Genomic DNA, 19750 nt, shown 5'->3' with positions numbered 1-19750 from the left:
TGCTGTTCTCTGATTACTCTGAGAGAGAGAGTGGCTCCTCTCCTTGTTTCTTGTGTAGCACGCACCCCTGGAGTTTTTTACTCATGTCCTTGGATTTCTCTAGAAAGTGCCAGCTAATGCTCTGTGCAGAGACTATCAGCCAAGCTTGGTTGTCTGGTGGTTTTAACACAGAGGCAAATGGAATCTATTATGAGACTAACGACAGATTAACAGGTTTGTGCCAGAGGAGACATGGCCCATACTGAAGTCCAGTCTCTATAGCCTCTGCAGAAAGGGTAACTGGGCTAGATGAACCATGAATGTGTTCTGGTATGGCAATTTATACAGTTCTATAAACAGAGCCAAAGCCATTCTTCAAGTTCAGACAGGCTTGGCTCATTGCCTCTTTGCTACAATCTTTGATCCTCCTTCTCAAGATGGGGGCCCAGCAGATGAGGCAGTCTCTAGTTTCGACCTCAGTGCAAACTTGCTGGTTCTCTGAGATTCCTGTCTCTGTGCCCCTTTGTGCTCTGCACCTCTCTGTCTAGAAGCCCCAGAACATGCGACATTTCCTACATGCTTAGAGAATGAACCAGGCTGTGCAGCAAAAGAGGCTTTTGTTTGAGGGCCCCTGTTTCACTTGTTGCAGAGTTGAAAGGTGGGTAGTGAATGAGGCAGGGGACTGCAGAAAGGGAGGGGAGAGTCTTGGGGTTTAGGCAGTTGAATGCCTCTAGGAGAATTGGGTTCTATGCCTGCCACAGAGTTCCTGTGTGATGCTGCAACAGGCACTTAAAGTAGACTTTTCAGAGATGGTCACTACTTGTGTGTTCCTCAATTTTTGGTGCCTGTTTTCATCTGCAGGTGTGTTGAGCACTCACAAATGCAACTGAAGTCGACAGGAGTTGTGCTTTGAACATTCAAAACACTGTGTAATGCTGAGTACTCTGAAAAATCAGGCCCTATGTCTCTCAAACAGGGCACCCAGAGTTAATGTACACTTTGGACCTTAATGCCTCCATGCCTCAGTTTCCCATCCGAAAAATGAGGATAGTGTCACCCCATCATCCTGTAGGGGGGTTGTGAAGATAAATTTGCCAATGCTTGTGAACCCTCAGGTATTACAGTGATGAGCACAACCGAAAAGCCCATGAGGAAATAAATAAATAAATAAATAAGGCCATGGGCCCATATGTTGAACGATGATGGTAAAATGAAATATTATATTGCTGATCATCAACTGAGCCCTGTCCGTTCTGTTCACTGAATGAGGCAGGGCTCCTGTGAAAACGATAGTGTGTGCTCACATAAGTTAAAGACTGTATCCTAATGCATACGCACAAGGGTGCTGAATTAAGGCTTTACAGGCCACCTTTGTTCTGGCACTTTCTGACTTTTTTGAGTGCTGGACATTGCAACTGTAGCTCTCCTTTCATGTAGTTTTTTGTTTGTAATATTTAAATGTGTTAGACACTGGAATCGTCTCCTCAGAGAACTGGCTGCAGACCCATTATCTGGGTCATTTAAAATGGAAGAATCAGAAACAATTTTGTGCTGGCTAGGGGATGGGTTTGGTGACCTCCTGGTTTATGTCCATCTCCAATTTCGCCATGGTCCTTCTATACTTTGTTTTTAGGGTTTGACTGGAGTCTACATTTCAAATGGGAGCAGCTTTCCCCAGAGCAGAAAGCCAAACGAATTGACCCTACAGAACCCATTAAGTAAGTAGCAAGGCAGCAGAGGGGGGAAAACTGGGGTGTATGGAGGGCTTTTTCTGTGGAAGTTGGTGCCAGCCAGACTGTGTCCAGGGCCTTGTCTGATTTTCCCCTTTTCACTTGCTGGGAAATTTGCACACTAAGGACTAGACTCAAAGCCCACTGAAGTCTACGGGAGTCTTTCCGTTGACTTCACCGGCTATGGATCTGACCCTGACTGGAGATATTGCCCAATTCTGTAGATACAGCACATGGTTCTATTTAGCTGGTCCAGAAGGAAATCTAAGTACCTAATTAGGGACCTGGTTTAACACATATGGCACCATGGAGGAGACGGATAGGTACTCCCACCCGTCCCATAACAATCCTGAGTCTCATGGGTCTGTCCTGAGTTCCAGTTTACTTTGGGTTTTACAACTCAGGGTCACAATTATTATTATTATTGTAATAAGGTAGTGCCTAAGGGCTCCAAATGATTCCCCCACCCCAAAAGGCTAAGTAAAAATAGGTGAAGGTTCCTAGTTCTTCCAGCCTGTGAACGAGACCCTTCTTCCCCCAACAAAGACTCTTACTTTACTTCTCACAACTCATATTTTACCCAAGAACAAGAGGAATCCCTGAAAAAGGGTGAAACCCTTGATGAAAGCAAGTGATCCAGATCATGCATTCCCAACCAGCCTTGCCCTTCTAAGCTGCCTAAGGGGCGGACAGCAAGTCTGAAGGTTATAGGAAGTGAGTGATGAATCTCAGGAGAGTTAATCAAATCAGGAAGAGAAAAAAATCTGACCTCATCCCTTGGGTTGGAGGGAGTGCCTCACCTTATTCACCCCTTGTTGCTGGCTAAGGTATGATGTTGGCTGGTATTTTGTCCGGTCCTTGAACAGAAATGTCGTTGTTGTGACATGAAGCATGGAACAGGGAATGTGGTGGTGAAAGCTCAGAGCTCCAGAAATGATGCAGAGGACACACATCATGGGGAACCAAATCTTGCTGCTTCTTGTCCTGGTTCTTGTAATGAGCTCATGTTCATCTCCCGGTGCCCCATCTCATTTTCGTGATTGTCCTGCCTGCAAAAACAATTGGAGCCCCCTCGCGGTGCAGAGAGATCATGAGACCCGAGACAAATCCAATGCATCTTAATTGTACATGTTTGCAGGATGTGGCACAGGCTCGTAGGCATGGGGCCTGCCCCATCGAATGGGTGATACTCCTAAAATGATCCTCCTCTCTCTCTCTCCAACCCCTCCACATGACTTCTCTTTGATAACCTCAGCTCATCCAGAAGGCAAAAAGTAGCCCTGTTTGGAAATAAAGATCAAACCAGGGGTTCTCAAACTTTTTTTGCTGAGAACCCCTTTGAAAATATTTCAGGCTGTGACGACCCCCCCCTAAAAAGGGGCAAACTGCCCCCCACCATGCCACCCTTACTTCTGCGCTGCTTCTGGTGACTGTGGTGGTGCCTTCAGAGCTGGGCATCCAGCCAGCAGCCACCGCTCTCGTGACCCCGCTGCAATAGTCTTGTGACCTCCTTTTGGGTCGGGACCCCTAGTTTGAGAAATTCTAGATCAAACTCACAGTGATGGCTTTTAAAAATCCCCTGTTGAATAGGCACAGGCTTCCTCTCCCTGTTACAGTGGTGTTCCTAATAAGATCTCTCCTGGCACAAAGGCCATTTAGGTCATGCCATGTAAATAACCCCCAAGTGCTAAGTGCATTTTTGGTTATGAAGCGTACAATAAGGGCTGTGAACTCTGGGCTCATAGGAGTTGTGTTAATGTGTGCATTAACCTGTTTTTAAGTGCCGGGCAGTTTATGATCGATAGAAAAATACCAAGCCAGCCAGTTAAATGGCTTTGCCATGTTGAGACATGTGTCCTTGTTTCGGGATGATAGGAAGATTCACAGATATATCGCTCTGAAAGCAGAATAGGAAGAGAAAGGAGGTGGCTTACTGTGCATCTCAGGTTCTACTCCAGTGTTTGAGTAAGGGCTTGTCCCCTCTTCCCTTTGTATCTCTGCAGGACTCCAATCATTGCAGGGGGGCTCTTTGTGATCGACAAAACCTGGTTCAACCACCTGGGGAAGTACGACACTGCCATGGACATCTGGGGTGGGGAGAACTTTGGTGAGTCTCTGTTGTTGCAGGGACGTGGGGATCTTCATCCTTCCAAGAGATGGGGCTGGCTCTTCCTTTCAAGCATGGCTGGTGGGTATCATAGGCCAGGGGAGGCTAAGCATCCCGAAACAGCCAGGCATGGCCCCACCCACGCTCCATCCCGAGGCCCCCTTCTACATCCCAGTCTTCCCTCATGGTCCCAGACCAGGCTGCTCCTCTTCCTGCCCTTGCTTAGCCTCTCCCCCCGAAGAGGGCTGGGGCTAGGGAGAGCTGGCTGGTGGCCTAGGACTCGGGGCACCTAGGGTGGGCGCTTGGACCGGCTGGCTGGGCTGGGGCCGGCTGGTGCTCCGGGGCTGGGGCGGGCCGGCACTCCAGAATTGGGGCGGGGCTCTCCCAGCTGTAGTGAGGGGCTCTGGGCTCTGGTGGGGGAGGAGGGCAGAAGGGGCAAGGTAGAGGTGGGGCCTCTAACGGAAGGGGTGGGGCTGGGGGCTAGCTTCCCTGAACGGAGGTAGGGGGGTTCCATGCACCACCCATGCTCTCAAGTAGTGTCTGACTAATACTGGGTTCACTCTAAATGCTCTGAATGGTTTCCCCTAGTTATTTTCATCTGTATCCTGTGCAAGTATGGGAGCGTTTCAATGTCTCAAAGTGCTCCAACACTGACAAGGCTGCCATTATTGGTCTATAGTACTCCATCTCCTCCATGGTGATAGATACAGTGCTGCTAAATACACTAAACCAAAGAGTCTCAACCTGGTGATTGTGAACATGTTACTGGGGCACTGCCAGTAATCTCCCATTCCCTCTCATTCTTTCTTTTTTCTTTAAAACATCCAACTATGTTTCTAGCTCTTACGTTCACAGACATCACCTTGAAAATGTGAATGGATGCAGTAATACCTGCCTGAATTTGCAGCATGCCTGAAATATTAGCTCAGGTGTTCTCGAAGGGGCAGGGGGGTTGCAAACAGCTTAGCTACCCGGGATCATGATTTGATAACATTTGTAATGTGCAAGCCACATAAAGTGCAGATCAGTAATATGTAGAGAGTGCTTTAAGGAGGCCAGGTTCACAAAGCTGAAAACAATTATGAGCCAAATCAGCTGGGATGAAGAATTTATCAGAAAAATTTGAATGATAATTGGGAATCATTTAAGAACACCTTACTAGAGGCCCCAAAAGCCACAATCAAGGAAGGAGGTTTTACTGGTTAAAAGACCAAACTGATTTAGAGGGGAATGGAAGACATCTGTAAAAAAAATAAAAGAATAATATAGAACAAATTGAAGAAAGGGAAAGTTGACAATAATGAATATAAATCAGAAGCAGGGAAGCCAAGGGATACAAGGATGAATATGTGGCCAGCAGAGTTAAGGACAATAAGGAGATATTTTAAAATATATTAGGAACAAAAAGAATCCTGACAATGGTATTGGTCCACTAATAGATGGAAATGATAGAATGATCAATAATAATGCAGAAAAGGCAGAATCATTCAAAACTATTTCTGTTCTGTATTTGAGGCAAAACAGATGATATAGTTTCATCATATGGTGATGATCACACACTTTCCATTCCATCAGTGTCTCTGGAGAATGTTACTAGCAGTTACTAAAATGAGACATTTGCGAATCATCAGGTCCAGTTAACTTCTATTCAAGAGTTTTAAAAGAGCTAGCTCAGAAGCTTGCTGGATTGTTAATGTTGATTTTCAAGAAGTCTTGGAGAAATGTGAAAGTTTCAGAAGACTGAAAGAAAGCTAATAGTGTCCCAATTTTTTAAAAGTGTAAATGGGATGACCTGGGTAGTTATAAGCCTGTCAGCCATCCCAGGCAAGATAATAGAGCAGCTGATACAGGACTTGATTAATAAAGAATTAAAGGAGGGTAATATAATTAATGCAAATCAATGTGTGTTTATGGAAAATGGATCCTGTCAAACTAAATCGGTATTTTTTTTATGAGATTACAAGTTTGGTTGATAAAAGTGGTAATAGTGTTGATGTAATTGACTTGATACTGCACAACATTTTGATTTAAAAATCTAGAACAATAAAAAATTAACATGGCACACATTAAATGGATTAAAAACTGGCTAACTGATAGGTCTCAAAATATAACTGTAAATCTAAATATAAACTGTAAATTTATAAACTATAAATCCACAGGGATCAGTTCTTGGCCCAGCACTATTTAACATTTTGAATAATGATCTGGAAAAAGACATTAAATCATGACTGATAAAGTTTGCCAGTGACACAAACATTGTGATGGTGGTAAAATTGAAGAGGACAGGTCACTGATTCAGAGTGATCTGGATCACTTGGGAAACTGGGTGCAAGCAAACAATAATACAGCTAAATGTAAATCTGTATATCTAGGAACAAAGAATCTAGGCCATACTTACAGGGTGGGGGACTCTATCCTGGGAAGCAGCGACTCTGAAAAAGATTAAGGGGTCATGATGGATATTCAGCTGACCCTGAGCTCGCAGTGCAATGCTGTGGCCAAAACAGCTAATGCGATCCTGGGATGCATAAATGGGAATCTTGAGTAGGAGCAGAGAGGTTATTTTACCTCTGTGTTTGGCACTGGTGCAGTCACTGCAGGAACACTGGGTCCAGTTCTGTGCTCACAATTCAAAAGGGATGTTAATAAATTGGAGAGTGTTCCCAAGAAGAGCCACAAGAATGAATGAAGGATTAGAAAACATGCTGTATAGTTTTCAGAGTAGCAGCCGTGTTAGTCTGTATCAGCAAAAAGAAAAGGAATACTTGTGGCAACATTAGAGACTAATAAATGTATTTGAGCATAAGCTTTCATGAGCTACAGCTCACTTCATCGGATGCATTCAGTGGAAAATACAGTGGGGAGATTTATATACACAGAGAACACGAAACAATGGGTGTTACCATACACACTGTAAGGAGAGTGATCAGGTAAAGTGAGCTGTACCAGCAGGAGAGCGGGGTGGGGGAGGGGAGCGTTGGAGGGAGAGAACCTTTTGTAATGATAATCAAGGTGGGCCATTTCCAGCAGTTAACAAGAACGTGTGAGGAACAGTGTGTGTGTGTGGGGGTGAATAAACATGGGGAAATAGTTTTACTTTGTGTAACAACCCATCCTCTCCCAGTCTTTATTCAAGCCTAAGTTAATTGTATCCAGTTTGCAAATTAATTCCAATTCAGCAGTCTCTCGTTGGAGTCTGTTTTTGAAGTTTTTTTTGTTGAAGAATTGCCACTTTTGAATTCTTGCTCATTCACCTGCACATCTACCAATGTGATATATTCCATCATGTGCCAGCAATGCCCCTCTGCCATGTACATTGGTCAAACTGGACAGTCGCTACGTAAAAGAATAAATGGACACAAATCAGACATCAAGAATTATAACATTCAAAAACCAGTTGGAGAACACTTCAATCTCTTTGGTCACTCGATTACAGACCTAAAAGTGGCAATTCTTCAACAAAAAAACTTCAAAAACAGACTCCAACAAGAGACTGCTGAATTGGAATTAATTTGCAAACTGGATACAATTAATTTAGGCTTGAATAAAGACTGGGAGTGGATGGGTCATTACACAAAGTAAAACTATTTCCCCATGTTTAACACCCCCCCCCCCCCGCCCCGCCACTGTTCCTCAGATGTTCTTGTCAACTGCTGGAAATGGCCCACCTTGATTATCACTACAAAAGGTTTTTTCCTCACCGCTCTCCTGCTGGTAATAGCTCACCTTACCTGATCACTCTCCTTACAGCGTGTATGGTAACACCCATTGTTTCATGTTCTCTGTGTATATAAGTCTCCCCACTGTATTTTCCACTGAATGCATCTGATGAAGTGAGCTGTAGCTCACGAAAGCTTATGCTCAAATAAATTTGTTAGTCTCTAAGGTGCCACAAGTACTCCTTTTCTTTTATGCTGTATAGTGATAGAGTCAAGATTCTCAATCTATTTACCTTAAGAAAGAAACGGTAAGGGGTTGCTTTATTACAGGCCATCAGTGTCGACATGGAGCACAAATATTTAATAATGGGCTCTTCAGTCTAGCAGAGCAAGGTAAAACATGGCTGGAAGTTGAAGCTAGACAAATTCAAACTGGAAATAAGAGGTACATTTTTAAACTAATCAATGGAACAATTTACCGAAGATCATGGTGGATTCTCCATCACTGCCAGCTTTTGAATCAAGATGGGAAGTTTTTCTAAAAGTTCTGCTCTAGGAATTATTTTGGGGTAGTTCTCTGGCCTGTGTTATACAGGAGGTCAGACTAGATGATCACAGTGGTCCCTTCGAGTCTTGGAATCTATGAATCTATGAAAAAACAATCATCAGAAGGCTGTGACAACCTTTCCATGACTATACTGCTAAATCGGAGAGAGGTTCTCAGCTAAACCTTGGCAAGATGGAAAAGAGGTCCCAACATAGAAAAGGTTGAGCACAACTGCCCTATATAGTTTGATGACAAGTGGATTTCGGGCCCTGTGCTTCTAGTCATCTAAATCCACCTCTTCCCTCTGTGTTAGCACCTGTCCTTTGGGGAGCTCCTAGCTGTGAGCCTTGATGGAGAGGTCAAATAGGTGATATACCATCCCTGTTCACGATATCAGACAGCTAGATCTGGCTGGGCTTGTTTCTGTTTGCAGCTGTAATGATGCTGCAGATCGGATCCAGTAGGCTTGCAGCCATGAGAGAAGAACGAGGCACTTGATGACAGGGAGACAGATCTTAAGCTGGTTTTAATACTTCAGCACCTCTGGGGAGTGTGGCTAGCAACAAAAAAAAAAATCCTGTGTTAACAGATGTAGCAACGCTGTCAGGGATCCATAGGAACAGATGCTTGTGTTTTGTAATAATCCCATCCATTGTTTAGAGCTATTGTTGTCTTCCATACACTATTTCTCTAAAGTATTTTATTTCTTTCTTGCAATGTAAAGTGTCTGTGTGAGAGAGAGAATTTCTTGCCAGTGGTCTGACTTGCAGCATCTGCTCTTTCTTGCACTGCTGTCTGAAAAAATTAATCACAAAAAGCCGCAGTGAGCCCCTTTCTCCCTCTTGGATTAATCGTCTAAAACATGTCTTTGCAAAGAAAACGAAACATAAATGTAGGACGTGCCATGCTGGATCAGATGTGTGGTCCATCTAGTCTGGTGTCCTCATTCCAGGAAGGGACCAAAATGGACTATTATGGAATAACCTGCCTGTAGGAGAAGTTTCTTCCCAACCCATCAGTTAGCAGTTGGCTCATGCCCTGAAGCATGAGGGTTTACACCCCTTATACATTGTTCTAACCTATGTTATGTTGCTGGCTGTTTTCATTATCAACAAAGTTCCCTTTGAGGCTGGTTCTGATAATGTCTTGTTCTTATCTTCCCAGTATCAGAGGGCAGCCATGGTCATGGAGCCCCCAGGCAGTATTTAACCAAGGTGCAAACTGTAACAGACCCAAGTTTTGCTAGCCATGGGGCTTGCCCATCTCACTGCTAGATTAAGCCAGACAAGAGTTGCAGGGGTACCATGAAGTGCAAAAACAAGTGACATTGGCCAAGCTTGGATTATGATCATGGAGGGTGGAGGAGACACTCTTTATGGAAGGCCCTGGACTGGCAGGAGACCTGGGTTTGGTTCCCAGTTCTACCACTAACCTGCAGCATGACCTTGGACTACAAGCCACTTCATCTCGCTGGGCCTCCTGTCAACTCTTTGTGGCAGGGAATGTTTCTGACTGTGTGTATATACAGGGCCTAGCACACAGGGGCCCTGGTCTCGGGTGCAGCTTCTGGGCACTGATGTAATAGCAGCAATAATTGTCCTTCTGTATTCTCCATCAGCAGAGTTCATGAGGGTAGGCAGGGTGGAAACCCCACTTGGACCACAGTGAGTCTCACTGGCCCAGAGAGGGAAAGTTGGCTTCTCCCTACAGCAATGGTGGTGTGTCTGACCCTTCGTAACAGGCAGCGACTGCTCAGTCAGCAAGCTGGGAGCACTCAGACACGAGGTAGCTGAGAAGCAAGACGACAGCTTGTGTGTAAAAAGGAAAGCAATACGACACAAAATGGACCAAACAGATTAACGTAGTGACACCAAAGCGGTGAACTTGTGCCTCCAGCTACGTGAGGTTAGCTCCTGCTCGCACCTCTGCACAGCCCCACTGAGGGAGGTCAGAGCATGCCCCTCAGAGTCCTAGTCACAGCGCTGCTCACCTTCCAGCTGTGACAGAAAAGAATCTCCCCTGCTCCAAGCATTCATGGGGCCAGAGTCTGATCTCACTTGCGCCAGAGCAACTCCACTGGCTTCAGGGTAAGTGACTGGGAAATCAGGATCTTGTGGTGCATTTTGCAGGACTGGAATGACTGACTGTTCCTTTCATTATGTTTGCAGTGAAATACAATTCAGCCCTTTGGTGATTTACTCTTCTTCCTAATTAGATGGAGCCCTCGGAATACGATGTAGCACTGCAGCCGTGGTTTATTTCAGCATTAACAACTGAGCTCCGCTGCTTTGTGGCAGTGCGATTGACAGCCACAGGGGACTGCCAGACTCCATCGAAAACAAAAGCAAGTTGGAATCTGCATTCAGATTAGAGGGAGGCCTTTGGGGATGTTGTCAGTGCCCAAACTGGTTTGAAACTTTGTTCCTGAGCTTTTTGTCAGTGAATGTACTGCTGCTGATGCCAGGCTGCCGAGTGTCAGCCTGCAGATTGAAGGTGCTTCATCCCACTACGGCATGGGCAAGCCTCCAGCACACCTCAAACCTGACCTGCAGGGACCATGGCTAGGACTGTGGCTGGGGTGGTTAGTCCCCCTGGCCATTCACTTTCTTTGCCGAGAGTGCCAGCAGAGATGCTAAATGGGATGTGGACCCTTAGCTGGTAATATTACGGTGAGACCCGCCACATATTTCACGTAGACCACTGAACATCCTTTGGATAGTGGTAACATCCATTGAGTACCAACCCTGAATGGATTCAGGCTAGAGACCTAGCAAAGAACAGTTTGGTAGCCCATTAGCAATCCCTTCCACCACCCAGTCCACCCTCTGCTTTGCTGTCTCCGTTTGTCTGCTGTCTTTCCCTCTCTGCAGATGTTGCAGTTCCTCTTGTCAAGCCTTGGTACCATGTGCCATGTAACTCAGGTGTGCATTGTAGTAGCCGTGTCAAGCGGGTGGCAAACGGTGACAGGAAGAATAGGATGGAGTCGTGGTACAAGCAGAAGAGTGTTCCCCTGACAGGACAGAGCCCTGCATGGCCAAGCTGGGGATACTTTAGAGTCTGATACTTTCTGTTACACACCAGCTTCCTGAAATGTGTTTAACAGAACATGGATGGATTTTAGCAGTAACAGAGGCAAAAATAACAATGCACCAGGGATTGGCTTTAAACTCCAGAAATGGTTTGTGGGTAAGGGCCAGGTCTAGGCACCAGGGCGTCTGGCTTCTATTCCTGGCTCAGTGTGACTTGGACCCATGCTTTAACCTTGCAGGGCCTCAGTTTTACCATCTGCTAAATGAGCATAAAACCACCTCCCTCTGGGGGGGTTGTGAGGATTACTTACTACAGTAGCACACTCAGATCCTTGGAGGGAAGGAGATATAGATAGGGTCAAGTATTATTTCCATACCCAGTAAGCTGGGAAGAAATTAAGGCTTTGAATTGCCCCTGCTAGGATTAGACCCGATGTCTGCAAGGCTGCTAGATGTTTGGAAGTTGCCGCTTCACTTACAGAGATTCTCCTGCAGCTTGAGTACTGTGCTTTCAGGCTGATTTCCAGTGCATTGAAATCACATCATCCTTCCTCTTCATTGTGACTGAAGACACAAGCAAGCAGGGGGTTGAAATATACAGCCCCCCTTCTCTCTAAACCCTTCAGAGAGCCATAGTCCCTAGCGGGCTAAACAGAAAGGGGGAGGAAGAGGGATGAATGGTGCAGCATCCACAAGTCTGTTCCCATCTGCTTGGACTAACTGTGCATTCATCAGTGCCCCCTTTTGACGGCAGCGATACTCAGGGACCATACAGCACGGGACACAGGGACTGATGAAGAACAGCACCCGGCTGTGAAGAGAGCTGAATGTAACAACTTAGAGCCTCCAAACCCCTTGCTAATCTCATTTCCTTTCTGTTGCGATTAAGGTGGCTCCCAATATAGCACTAAGACACAGCACAAGGGCATGTTTTATTGGCCCATTAATACCCGCCCTTGGGGGAATTGTGAGGTTCCCCTTCTTGCTGGTGCCTTCTACGCAATAAATGCTGCAGCAAAAGGGAAAAGGGGGGGGGGAGTGGCAGCAGGGAGGGGACCTCTGAAAGGAGGGACTCGCATCTGTTCTCCTTGCTGTGCTTCCTCTCCCGACCTCTGGCAGCACCTCCTGCTGGGGCCTTGTCGTTAGAGCGGGGCTCAAGCCGTGAAATTTGGATCCAGATGTCAGGCATCCCAAAGTCAAGAAGGCTTTGCAGCTAGCTTGGTTTCTCCTGTGTTTTCCCAGAGAGACGCCGCAGTGTGTGGTGAGGGCTGGGAACAGCTGTGTCTGAACACCCCCCAAAGCAGTGCATATGCGGCTCGTTGCTGTCACATGAGTGCTATGATTATGACTGGCTGTTTTGCACTACCTGATACTATTATCACCATGCTTAAAGGGATACTCACCCAATTCCCCTCCCCCTCCCCCAAATTTGGGTTTTATATATTAAAAAATACCTTTTACAAAACCTGACTGACAGATACGCTTCCATGAATTAAAACAAAAATTGCACAGTAATCATCCCAGTGCCAAGGGAGAGGGCACACAGGAGGAGTCCCTCCTTTCAGGGAACTCAACCCTCAAAGAGAGAGAGGAAAAGCCTTGTCTAATGATCTGAGACCCAGGGACATCTCGAGATCTGGTGCTGGCTCTGTCACTGACTTTCTGTGTGGCCTTGGAGAAGTCACCTAACCTCTGTGCCTCAGTTTACCCCTATCAGGTATTAACAAACTGAGCATTCTGAGGAGAGCAGCAGAAATTATTAGGGAAAATGTTAAGCGCCAAAGATTGTTCTGAGAGCTTGATCACCCCACACCAAAGGTGGGGACATAACACTCCACATATATTTGCAGGGTGTTCACAGGGCGAGCAAAGAATCATTACAGTGATGCATGAGGTGTAACTAAGAGTAATGGGGTGGAATTAAGAAAGCTGAATGTCAGGTCAGACCTCCTGACAGTGAGATGTATTAAGCTGAGGAACAGTCTCCTAAGCAAAGAGGTGGAAGAGCCGTCTCTTAGGACTTTTAAAACTAGGCCAGTTGGGGGACATTTCAAAGGTACAAATGGCTGATAGGTGCTGAACTCCCACTGACTCTATGGGAGTTAGGCATATCATAGAATCATAGAATCATAGAATATCAGGGTTGGAAGGGACCCCAGAAGGTCATCTAGTCCAACCCCCTGCTCGAAGCAGGACCAATTCCCAGTTAAATCATCAATTCCCAGTTAAATCATCAGTATATAATCACCACCTGTGCCTTAAAAATCTCCCCCATTGTTATTGGTGGTTATTTGTATTGAAGTAGCAACTGAGCAGCATCAGTGTGCTAACACTGGAAAATGAAGTGTAAGGAACAATCCTGCATGGGCAGGGCAATGGACTGGATGATCTAATGGGTGTCTTTCATGCCCAATTTCTGGGATTCAACAGTAAAATGGGGCAAACAGTACTTTCCTGTCTTCCAGGGGAGGAGCGAGTCAATGTTTGTAAAGCTTGATGAGTGCTAAATATTGCACTGCAATTTCAAAAATCACCATCATTATCCAGAATACAAGAAACTGTGAAACTAGTCTCTTCGTATTTTCTCTCTATTTCCCAACGGGTGTGCGAATCCCTATTCTGTCGAAAGGTGATGATGCATAGATTTTAAGGCCAGAAGGGATCATTAGATCATCTAGTCTCATCTCCTGCATAACACAGCCATAGAATTTCACCCAGTTCTCCAGTATTGAATCCTTGATCCACAGGGGATATAAAAGCTTCCAAAAAGGCCCACCCAGATGTTCAGAAACTGGCTGTGGGCAATTTGGACTAAATTCCCTGACACCAGCGGCGTTGTTTTCCAGGTTGATCCTGCAGAGAGCTGCGCAGGCAAATGTATGTTTGAGTGACCTTGTTGTATATGTGCGTGCAGCATAGGCACCAAGGGCCCCATCTTACAAGATGCTGAGCACTTCCTGGGATGTGTCAAACACCCTCAGCTCCCATTGATTCCAGTAGGAGCTGAAGGGTGCTCAGGACCTTTTATGATCAGCTCAGTGCTTTGCAGGATCAGGCCCTGATTCATAAAAACATGGGCCTTCTAAAGGCACGTTGCAATCATTAATAAACCGAATTCAGACCCTTTCTTGGTGAGCCCACGTGGAGGGACAGGACTCTGAGTCAGAAGTCATTACAAGAGGAACAAACAGCAAGCTGCATCCGTGATGTAAGCTGTGCTGCATGTCTTGCTCTTCCCATTGTGCTATTACCCGCTGCGCTAGAGGCTGGTTTCAAGTGGGCTAACTTCAAACAGAGACTAAGTAGCTTTGAAATGCACTTTTAAGAAAGCTGAGCCTAGGAAAGCCCCTCCAATAATGGATTTACCTGGCTTTGGTGTGGCAGCGGGTGAAGTGAGAAAGAAAACCAGGATCCACCCTGCTCCAGGAGTCAGGAGATAAAAGATTGAAGCTGATTCTCTTGCAGAAATCTCCTTCCGTGTGTGGATGTGCGGAGGGAGCCTGGAAATTATCCCCTGCAGCCGGGTTGGACATGTGTTCCGGAAGAAACACCCCTATGTCTTTCCAGAGGGAAATGCCAACACCTATATAAAGTAGGTATTGCGCTCTGGCTGCCTTCATGTACTGCTAAATGATTTGTTCCTATGTGAAAAGGAATTGGGTGTTGCTGGGAGAGCACAGCCCACATCGGTAACGGATGAAGGGGGAAAGATTGGACGTGTCAGCATTTCAGCAGTCTCCCAGCCCAAAGCAGACATAAACCCAGTGCATTTGGTAGCTGGGGTATTGTCAATAGAGCCATTCAAAAGTGGATTGGAAAACTGTTCTGGGGAATTGTGTGTGTAGGCTATAGCAAGGCATCGAGGACTGGGACCTGATGAGGCCTGTGTTGCCTTGTAGCCCTAACCTCTAGTATTCCAAGATGTGAATTTGATTGGAGTGTGGACTCTGGTAGCCCAAAACTCCTGTCTCCCTTCAGGGCTCCCAAAAGAAACCCAGTACAAAGATATTACAAAAAAAATTCACGTGTCTAGGTTTTTTTCCAGGGATTAATTCCTTCCATGCAGCCTCTTTGCCACTCCTTTCTGTACCAGTGTCCGTGAAAGACTGCTCAGGTTCCAGAATCATGCACAATTCACATGATGATTGTTGCTTGCTAATTGCCAGAAGTGAGTTTGGTGCTAAACAGGACATAAATCTAAAGTCAGTCCCTGCCCTGAGGAGTTTACAATCCGGTGGTTTTTACAGTGATAGTCTGGACCATTAAATCCTGAGGCCATTACTTGCAGAGGGAGTATTCCTGAAACACAGAGAAGTGAGAGAATAGACATAGAGCAGCAAGAAATATTTGCAAGTAAATTTGAAGCTTCATCAAACTCACCTGGTTCAGGGGTTTGTTATTGGCTCTAAACTCCGCTCAGGGTCATTACAAGATTTCTGAAAGTCTGCAAGCCTTCTGCACACCTCCAAGCTGACATGGAGAACACCTGAGCCATTTTCTGGTCTCACATTGAAGCTGGGGGCGTTAATGGTTTTTACTGAGCTTCACTTTGAGTTTATTCAAATGAGGCAAAGAGGGCAAATGCACATGGCCTGAAATGAAGGAAATATTTGACTAAAACCCCGAGAAGCAAAACAGCTGAATTGTATACAGCCTTTTAGAGACCCCCACCAAGCTGTGAGACCAAGCCCCAAGCAGGCCTGTCGGGAATGTTACCATGAGGAGAATTAGCTGTGCTTCCAAGCACAACAGCTGCAAAGCATCCAGTTATCTTATTACACCAGCCAAGATGAAGAACTTCTCCTCTAAGCTGTTGCCTAGATTGTGTACAGCAATTGCAGGAACAGGGAAGAAGTGGAACCTCCGTGGTAACCAGGAATTAAGGCAAGTGTGGCCTGGGTGGAGCCAAAGTAGCACCCCCAAATATGTTGGTGATGGGGTGGAGAGACCGGTATAGTCACAGAGTTAGTGGGCTCCCTTGATAGAATGTTGGAAGTCCCTTTATACGCTTCATAGATTTCACCTCCACCATTTGTGTTGCCCCTCTAGAAATACCAAGCGCACAGCCGAAGTGTGGATGGATGAGTTCAAACAGTACTACTATGCTGCCCGGCCTGCAGCACAAGGGAGACCTTACGGAGAGTAAGTGGTGGTTCTGGCGGCCAGTGGAAGTGCAAAGGTGCCCAGTGTGCCTGATGCAATGAAAAGTTCAAGGTGATGATACAGGGGCATTGTATGCAGCCATGGAGACGTCACCATGTAGTTTCTGTGGTAACAGTTAATTAAGTGCTAATAATAGGCAGATGCTACATTTAAGGAGATACAGTCCCAGCTCCCAAGCATATATCCAGTTTGTTTAGAAGTAGGGCTGTCGATTAATCGCAGTTAACTCATGCGATTAACTAAAAAAAAATTAATTGCAATTTAAGCTCAGTTTTAATCACACTGTTAAACAGTAAAATAAAATTGTAATTTATTAAATATTCTTGGATGTTTTTCTACATTTTTAAATATATTGATTTCAATTACAACACAGAATACAAAGTATACAGTGCTCACTTTATATTATTTTTATTACAAATATTTGCACTGTAAAATGATAAAAGAAATAGTATTTTTCAAGGCACTTCATAGAATTGAATTGAACATGTGTATTATCATAGAATATCACGTTGGAAGGGACCTCAGGAGGTCATCTAGTCCAACCCCCTGCTCAAAGCAGGACCAATCCCCATTTTTTTTGCCCCAGATCTTTAAATGGACCACTCAAGGACTTCATACAAGTACTGTAGTACAATCTCTTTATTGTGAAAGTGCAACTTACAAATGTAGATTTTTTTTTTTGGTTACATAACTGCACTCAAAAACAAAACCACGTAAAACTTTAGAGTCTACAAGTCCACTCAGTCCTACTTCTTGTTCAGCCAATCGCTAAGAGAAACAAGTTTGGTTATATTTACAGCAGATACTGCTGCCCACTTCTTATTTACAATGTCACCTGAAAGTGGGAACAGGTGTTCTCATGGCACTTTTGTAGCTGGCATTGCAAGGTATTTATGTGTCAGATATGCTAAACATTCATGTGCCTCTTCATGGTTCAGCCACTATTCCAGAGGACATGCTTCCATGCTGATGATGCTTGTTCAAAAAGTAATGTGTTAATTACTTAGTGACTAATTTGTCTTGGGGGAAATTGTATGTCTCCTACTCTGTTTTACCTGCATTCTGCCATATATTTCATGTTATAGCAGTCTTGGATGATGACCCAGCACATGTTCGTATTAAGAACACTTTCACTGCAGTTTTGACAAAATGCCAAAAAGGTATCAATGTAAGATTTCTAAAGATAGCTACAGCACTGGAACCAAGGTTTAAGAATTTGAAGTGCCTTCCCAAATCTGATTTGGACGAGGTGTGGAGCATGTTTTCAGAAGTCTTAAAAGAGAAACACTCTGATACAGAAACTACAGAACCCAAACCACCAAAAAAGAAAATCAACCTTCTGCTGGTGGCATCTGACTCAGATAATGAAAATGAACATGAATCAGTCCGCACTGCTTTGGATCATTATCAAGCAGAACCCGTCATCACCATGGACGCATGTACCCTGGAATGGTGGTTGAAGCATGAAGGGACATATGAATCTTTTGCGTATCTGGCACGTAAATATCTTGCGACGCAGGTTACAACAATGCCAGGCAAACACCTGTTCTCACTTTCAAGTAACATTGTAAACAAGAAGCGGGCAGTATTATCTCCTGCAAATGTAAACAAACTTGTTTGAACAATTGGCTGAACACGAAGTAGGACTGATTGGACTTGTAGGCTCTAAAGTTTTACATTGTTTTGTATTTGAATGCAGGGTTTTTTGTACATAATTCTACATTTGTAAGTTCCACTTTCATGATAAAGAGATTTCACTACAGTACTTGTATTAGGTGAATTGAAAAATACTATTTCTTTTGTTTTTTACAGTGCAAATATTTGTAATCAAAAATAAATATAAAGTGAGCACCATACACTTTGTATTCTATGTTGTAATTGAAATCAATATATTTGAAAATGTAGAAAAACATCCAAAACTATTTAAATAAATGGTATTCTATTATTGTTTAACAGTGCACAATTCATTTTTTTAATCACTTTTTAATTGACAACCTATTTAGAAGCTGTTAGGTCATGCCAAGGAGAGGACTGAATTCTTGCTGGGGAATCCACCCCTCCCCCCGAGCGCTCACAGCCAGATTCCTGCTCTTGACTTCAAGTAGCTCTAGTCCTAGAGATGGGCTTTAACGTTGTAGTTTAGAAGTGAAACCAGCAGGCAAGAAAAATAATCGGCATGTTCTGGACCCCGTCTTGGCAGACATGGCTTTATGGAAGCTGAATTACTGCTTTATACTCCACCAGGACATTTATGATTCTGTCCCTTATAATCGTGGCTAGTCAGATATCCTTCTTATTAAAAAAAGGTCTGTATTCACAGCCAGCCTTGCATTCTAATCCCCTAGTTTCACATTCTCCTTGCTTTCACAGAGATTCTCCTTTCAAGCTCAGAATGAGCATGCAGGGTCTCAGTCCAAAGGTGAATTGCTGGAGCAGAGTCTCTCCTGCTTTTCAATTTTCAGAGAATCTAGATTATTAAAATACTGTGCAGCCTGACCTGTTTACAGTCAGCCACATCCTCTTCTCTGCTACCAGCATGGAGGGAAGGAAAAGCTCTGTCACACTAGGCAAACAGGACTGCAGAGACACAGGGTTATGAGAAGGGGCAAGCAAACTGTGTGGGATGCTTCCTACTGCTTCATAGTTACTAACAGCCCACATGTGCTCGCTTGACACTTGCTCAGCTTGACGGTTAAAAGAGGGCATGGCCTACCCGGGTAGTGGATTGGCACCACGAAACAGCTACTCTGTACAGTATGCTCCCCCATCTGGTAAATTTGGCCTTGATTCATCAAAGTACCAGTAAGAAGGGGGGAAAAAACGGTTGTCGCCTGTCCTCATTTGAATCCTGGGTCCAGTAGCTCTTCCCTCAGGCTGGGGGAGGAGCATTCAGATGCGGGCAGGCTTGTGCCTGCCTGCCTCCTGGACATCAAGAGGTGCTTAAGCATGTGCTTAAATCCCACTGACTTCAAAGGGATTTAAGCACATATTTAAGTGCTTTGCTGAACTAGGACATTAATTATTATTTTATTAGCATATAATGTATATTCATTTCATGTAAAATTCCTCTATTAATTTAATATTTATTTAGTACATTAAATAGCATATATTAAATATTTTCTTCTTATATCAGCCTGTTCTTCCTTCAATCTCAAAGCACTGTACAAAGGTGGAGAAGTATCATTAGTCCCATATTACAGACAGGGAAACCAAGGTATAGAGAGGTGAAATGACTTGCCCAAGGTCATACGGCATATTAGTGCCAGAGTAGGGAATAGACGCTAGATCTCTTGACTCCCAGGCCTGCATGTTATTGGCTTGGTACATATACAAACCTTTTCTTCCTCCCTTGTGACTTGGATCTGATCTTCGTGACTCAGATTTGCCTCCATATGTAACATCTGTGTGTTCACTGCAATTATTATAACTACATCATGTTTTTCCCCCACAGCATCCAGAGCAGACTGGAACTGAGGAAGAGCTTGAAATGCCAGACCTTCAAGTGGTACCTGGAAAATGTTTATCCAGAACTTAGG

The 19750-nt window shown here is 44.6% G+C and overlaps 1 protein-coding gene across 2 annotated transcripts in view; it reads left to right on the top strand.

Annotated features, from left to right (window-relative positions):
• The window catches only part of GALNT14 (polypeptide N-acetylgalactosaminyltransferase 14), a 184536-nt gene that overhangs the window by 148054 nt on the left and 16732 nt on the right, over window positions 1-19750 (top strand). For both annotated transcript variants that reach the window (XM_073338658.2, XM_073338657.2), the window contains 5 exons: window positions 1613-1697; window positions 3713-3816; window positions 14517-14643; window positions 16101-16193; window positions 19666-19749. In XM_073338658.2, coding sequence (XP_073194759.1) covers window positions 1613-1697; window positions 3713-3816; window positions 14517-14643; window positions 16101-16193; window positions 19666-19749 — 493 coding nt within the window. The remainder of the gene's footprint in view (window positions 1-1612; window positions 1698-3712; window positions 3817-14516; window positions 14644-16100; window positions 16194-19665; window position 19750) is intronic.

Source organism: Lepidochelys kempii, chromosome 3, assembly GCF_965140285.1.
Source record: "Lepidochelys kempii isolate rLepKem1 chromosome 3, rLepKem1.hap1, whole genome shotgun sequence".
Taxonomy (NCBI): domain Eukaryota; kingdom Metazoa; phylum Chordata; order Testudines; family Cheloniidae; genus Lepidochelys; species Lepidochelys kempii.
This window is presented reverse-complemented; position numbering and strand designations above follow the sequence as displayed.